The 6,385-nt window shown below is 49.9% G+C and overlaps 1 protein-coding gene across 1 annotated transcript in view; it reads right to left on the reverse strand.

Annotated features, from left to right (window-relative positions):
- Positions 1-2,502, reverse strand: part of PAPPA2 (pappalysin 2) — a 226,291-nt gene extending 223,789 nt beyond the window's left edge. Inside the window, exon 1 of the mRNA XM_006754525.2 lies at positions 1,584-2,502. Within this exon, the coding sequence (XP_006754588.1) occupies positions 1,584-2,502 (919 nt within the window). The remainder of the gene's footprint in view (positions 1-1,583) is intronic.
- Positions 2,503-6,385: the final 3,883 nt, after the last annotated feature.

Below are 6,385 nucleotides of genomic sequence, written 5' to 3' on the forward strand. Positions count from 1 at the left end.
CAGCCAGGGAACTGATTCCAGGTCCCCATGTTGCTATCGCGAGAGGAGGGATAAGCAGAGTCGCGGGTCTCAGTGTAGAAGACAAGCACACAGCTTCCCTGGCAGATGGGTACCAGGAAACCAGATCAGGCAGCACGAAGATGTCATCTGGGAAAAATGGTGGCACTGCCAACTCTGGTCAGATAATCATCTCGTTATTTCTTCCATTTGGCCCCAGAATAAGAATTTCCTTAGCCCCTCTCTCTACCCCCACCTATTTACAGCCCATCCCCTTCTCTCTCCCCTCCCCTCATGCCCTCTCCTACCCCAAAATAAAATAAAGCAAAACCACACAACTCTAGAGTCTGGGAATCCCAGCTTCCAACGGAGAAATCACAGCCAAAGAGGGGGAGACAGTGAGTCCGGCAAGGATGTTCCAGCAACACCCCATTGAAAAAGGCTCCCTCCTTCCAGATTTCTTCCTCTAGTCTGAAACTTATTTGCAGGCATCCAGCAACCTGAGAAGTCTTTAATCTGGACAGCTGTCAAGCACTGGGGCTGAGAAGCTCCATTCCCAGCCTGCCTCTGGCATGCTTCACATGGCTTTGGTTTCCCTGTCCATGTAATAGGAGTGGAAATATCCACGGGTGTTGTGAATGATCCAAGTTAATAAGATGTAAATGGCTCTACATGTGCCTAGCCTTGTGTGAGGTTCTGTTCTGGACGATGCAAAGGGGTAATGCCAAATGATAGAGTAGCAGATCTCATCCCCCCATCCTTAGCTAGAAACTTGTCCCCCTACCAATAAGGCACAGTAAATAGCTATTCCTAATCCCAATATTTCCCTTGTTCTTCTGAGTGACTTTCCGTGAAAAAAAAAAAAAGACCTGGGTATAATGGAAAATAAACATGGGTAATGTTCCCAATGTTGCTTCTAACAAAAACTATAGAATTATACAAAGTGCATTATTTTTAGGTCCCTCTCACAATAACCAGGGCTAGAAAACAGGGTCCTGGCTTGTGCCCACCTTTTCCAGTGGGCCCTCATGTCCCTAGGCTCACACATGACTATTAGGGGACCCCAGGACCCAGCCAGGTACTAGCTACCTGCAAAGTTGCAGGACTTCTCAAAGAAAAGGAAGGCCCAGTCCAGACCCAGTGTCTGTGCCCTGGCTACCTTGCTCCCTGGCCGTAACTCACTGCCCAGGGCCCTGAATCCTCATGGGGCTTTAAAGTTGCCTGGGTATCTCGCACTGGACTATGGGAGGTGGAGGGGGACACCTTGTCCCCAGGGACAAAGAACCAGAGGTCGTCCCCTTTAAGAAGTAGGAGAGGGGGCCAGAGGTCTCCTAAGTGCCAGCACCATGTATAGACCCGCAGATCAATACCAGGGACAGACGCTCTTGTGGTTAGAGCTATTACTACAGAGGAGGTCTGGAGTCCTGCTGTGCTGGGGAAGAAAGGCTCTACCCCCCTCTTTCTGGCTGGCCCTTCCTGGCTTTCCTGCTCTGTCCCCTTCCCCTCTGCACCCTTAGTTCTGACCCCATCCAACATGAGGCCAGCCGCACCCCAAGGAGCCCAGGGATCCCAGGAGAGGCCGTTACCTGCGATGATGGTGGGGCTGCTCTGCCCTCCCTCCGGCTTCACCCAGGCTTCCACTGTGAACGCCTCCCGGGGAACCTCAGCCAGGACTTCTGGGCGCAGCAGCAGCCTCTCCCGCCTCCCTGAGAAGTACAAGATGGGCAGTCCTCCTCCGTGGGGGTTTGAGGTCTCTGCTTCCCAGTAGGGATTCCCTCTGCCATTCTGAACGCTGTCCTCTGAAGAACTGGTTCTGACCCCATGCATAAGGGGACGCTTAGGCCAAGGTCCGAAATGCTGAGGAGTGACATCCGGGTCTCCCCGCATACCCTCTGCCAGCCCCTTCACCACCTGGCGGCGGCGCCTGAGCTTAGCCAGACCCTTCCTTCGAGTCTCTGGTCTGGGCTCCTTCTGGCGTGCGAAGGTGGTGATGATGGTGGCAGCCGTGGCTGAACCTTCCCAAGTCCCAGCCTCACCTAGAGACGCCTTGGATCCTCGATCGTCAAGATAAGTGTCATCATCTCCCAGCAGCTCCCATTGTCCAATAGGACCATCCCCTACCCACAGGGCTGCCAGCTGCTCAGCCCCAGTCCTCACTGCTGCATGTGCAGTCCAGTCTGGGGGAATACTGTTTACAGCCATTCCCTCAGCAGCTGGCTTGCTGCGTCCTGCATGGTGGGTGCCCTGGTCCCCCATAGGGTAGGGCCTCAAGGAGCTGCCAGGCCTGCTGGGGTAGACCCCGAAAAGGTGATGCTGGGGTGAAGCTTTGGGTCTTCGAATCCTGGTCCCCAGCCAACAGCGTTCTCCCTCTGACAGCATCTCATTGAGGTGTCCCCTCTGAGCCAGGGATCTCTTGTGTGTCCAGCCCGGCTCAGAGCTGGCAGTGCTGAGTGCCCACCCAGCCAGAACCAGCAGGCTTACTCTCAGGATCTGTAAGCACATCATACTTCGCCCAGCTCTTTACACAGATCCAGAAGTCAATGTCTGGGTACCACAATCCACAGCAGTGGATTCACAGTCACCGGGGAAACTGTTTTGTTCACAAACCAAACTTTTTCAAGCAGCCCCAAAAGAGTGCCTCTCCTGGCTACCTGCTGCGGGTGCCCTGCCAGTGTGGCCTCCACGCCTCGCCTCACCTCTCTCCCTCACCTCTCTCCTTGCTCTAGTTCAGCCTTGCAGGATGAAGTTCATTTCTCTGGGTTCCTTTGAATTTCCTCCAGAGAGCTCAGGTTTCTTTTTTCCCCCCTTTTCAATAGCCCCTCCCCTCGCTGATTCTAGAGGAGGGACACGTGGACAGGAGCCAAAGCCTCTCAAATACACACTCCCTCACAAACACAGGGCCCTCGCTACCTGGTCATTAAAAAGACCCTTCTCTCCTTTTCATCTTACTCCTTCTCAGGAGTTACCTTCTCTCTGTAGTCCTCACCCTAAAATACCTTTGTCTCCAAACCAATGACTAGAAGAACTTGTTTGCAGAGACACAGAATATGATGCTTATTATCTAAAAGGGCAAAAAGAAGCTGGGTGCACAAAGATCCAAGCTGGTACTTAACTTGCACTCTCCAGATGTGTCCTCAGCCAGAGCCCAGCCAGCCTCCAGTCGGCCTTGCAGGTCAGAATGCTTCCCTCAGCTCCGGGCTTGGGGTGGTGGAGTGCTGAAGGTTTTCTTTTTTCTTTTCTTTTTTTTAATCTCCTTCCAACTTGTTAGTATGTTGCAAGTCTCTGTAAAGTTCTCCTTTGGGGTGCCAGTCTGATGTCCTAATAACCTTATGAGTCTGTGAGCCCTGGACTTGACCTCCTGGGAGTCTCGCGAGTCCCTGGGAAAATGGACAAGAGAATAAGGAGAAGGGCATAGACTTCAGAGGACCTGTTCACTCCGGTCCCTCCTGCTTCCCCGTCTCCCTTCCTCTCTGCCTGCAATTATCTTCGTGGTTGTTTCATTTAAAGACAATGATGATGTCAAAGCTAATAAGTTCGGTGTATTACTCCACCCACTCCCTGTCCCCTCCTTCCTCCTGAAAACCTCCCCACCTCACCAAGGCACAAGGGACAGAAACTACTCTTGGTTTCCCCAAGAAACATCTCGGGCTTTCTCTCTCTGCAGCCGCAGCCTAAACAATCAATAGCCAACAATCAATACGGTGCTGGAGCACTCCCCTCTGTACACACACACACACACACACACACACACACATACACACGTGTGTGTTGGGAGCAGACCTGCCTTGTAGGGGCCACTTGCATCTTTCTTTTGTTTTGCACAAACATCCTGAATCTTTTTCTTATTTCAATCACTCGGGATTTAAAACAAAATAACCTAAATTCACTTGAGCTTGCACCTTCGGAGAAAGGAGGACATCAATTCTCCTGCTTTAAGAAGCAGTAAGTAGAAATGCCATGGGGGTGTACTACGTGGATCTTGTTTTTCTCTCTGAAGTTTCTCACTCTGAAGTCACTAAAAGTCACCATATGCTGAGTGAGCAAATAAACAAATGAGATGCTCAAAATAAGTAATTTGCAAAAATGAACAGCTAAACCCAAGCAAGTGTTTGTGGTTTTTTTTTCAATTGATTTGAGATGAATGGATAGGATAGGGAAATAGTGTGATTTTAACCTCTCTAATAATGTTTGCCTAGATGCAGGCTAATCTCAAGGAGTATCACCCCCAAACACACGTGAGTGTTTAACACACACACACACACACACACGCACGCATACACACTCCAGGTAAGGGGGTGTGACCTCAGATGGATACAATGTAAGAGAGAAATATATTGGGTTCTTCACTGAATAATAAGAGAAATCACTTACACATCTAAAATCACTGTTTGTGTTGCCCCATATAGAAAACCCACAGCTCACATAGTTTGGAGTAAGATCATGCTACCTCTTCTGCCTTGGGTCTCCTCATAGTCTTCTAAACTCCTCTACCCATGCTAACCACTGACTTCTTTGCTTTAAGAAAACTGTACCCCAAATAACCCATCAGGGGCATGTCCTGCTTCCCTAGGCTGGGTCCACTGGAGCCTCAAAGCAAGTCCCCCAAGAAGATATCAATCTAGGCACGTGGACATTACTAAACAAATCACTCAATCCTGGACTGTCATTCCTTTCATCATTTCCACATCTCCCTTCACTCTCCTGACTCAGTCCTTAATTTCTTTATATCTTTCCTGAAGCAGCTCAATAAAGATTGGGGGTTTGAAAGAGGATAGAAGGGAGACGAAGAAAGAGACATAAAAGTAGATGGAGGGAGGGAGGGAGGAGAAGAAGAAGAAGAAGAAGAAGAAGAAGAAGAAGAAGAAACCATGAAAGAAAGGAAAGTGAGGACCCTTAGTTTAAATGAAGAGAAGATACTCTAGTAAGAAAAAGAGAAGTAAACTTCCCCTCCCTCATGCCACCCCCACAACCCTCAGAAAAAGGATTCCTACCATTCATTTCAGGAAGGAGGAATAACACAGCAAGGAAGAAGAGTCCCACGTGCTTTGCTCCCCTGTCACTGTGGGAATGATCTGCATCCCCTATAGGTCTCCTGGCTCTCAGCTGCTAAGGATCCATTCATAAGCTTTCAAGAAGCTACACAAAACTCAAGCTTCCAGTTTAGTTTTTCTCTCTCTCCCCTTCATTCCTTTGCTCACCACTTTCCTTCAGCTCTTGGCAGTCCAAAGTTTAAAAAAAAATGTTGAACCATTTCTGTGTTTTCCTCCTGTTGTAACTTTTGCTGTGACATCATAACCCTGCCCACCAACACCCCACCTCTCGCCCTCCTTTCCATCCCACCCCTCATCAGCCCCATAACCCCCAAGATGCCCCCCACGGAGAAGCAGGGCTCCTGTCAGTTCCAATGTGTGAAAACACAAAGCCACTAGAAGGTGCCCCTCTCTCTCTTCAGTCCCCCTCCTCTCTTCCCCCTCCCTGCCTTACCCACCGCTCAGCCAGGGCTCTCTGAAGGCTTTTAACATGATCCCATCTGTTTGACATGTGCGGAAAGGTGGGCTGGACTCAGATAATCTGTCAAGTGGATCAGATCAAAAACATAGCAACCCCCCCCCCAATTCCAACACACACACACACACACACACACACACACACACACACACCACCCCAGACCCCATTGAAAGTGTAAGAGGAGTCAGACTCCCACTGCACCCACCCTGAATGCCAGGGAGAAAGCCACCAAACATGCCAAAGGAAACGCACATTCAACACATATATAAATTCTGGGGCTTATTTGTTTATGACAAACACCCACACCCCAGTCCCCCACTCCTCTCCCCTAAGCCCTGACACTCCGCAAGTGCACAGATTTGAAAGCTGGTAGAATCTGTTTTGAAATCTCCAACGAGAGGGTTTTTCCCCCTTTTTTTTCACTCCCAAGCACTATCTGTGGCGATCAGACTGGAGCAGGGTTGCCAGCAAATGCAGGAGGCCCCTTCTAGGGTACAGGCTTTCAAACCAGCTAAGCTAGAGGGAATGGATTTAAGGACACACAGCAGGAGCTGGCTGAATTTATTCTATTTTGACGGGGTAGTTGGGGGAGGAATATCATTTCTGAAATGCCCAAGGAATGAAGGGAGAGGATATGGATTTCTTAAACAGTTTTTGCAAGAGGAGCGGTGTCTTGTTCTGCAGGTAAATCTATAAGGCAAGAAATTAGAGCTTAGAGATAAACAAGGACCGAGAGGGAGAGGGAGGGAAGGGAAAGGAGGAAAAGAGAGGGGGTGAGGGAGAGGGGATGGGGATGGGGAGATGGAGAAATGGAAAGAGGAGAGAGGGGAGGAGGACAGAAAGGGGGCGAGGGGGAAAGGGGAGAAGGGAGGGAGGAAAG

The sequence above is a fragment of the Myotis davidii genome, unplaced genomic scaffold, assembly GCF_000327345.1.
Source record: "Myotis davidii unplaced genomic scaffold, ASM32734v1 scaffold591, whole genome shotgun sequence".
Taxonomy (NCBI): Eukaryota; Metazoa; Chordata; class Mammalia; order Chiroptera; family Vespertilionidae; genus Myotis; species Myotis davidii.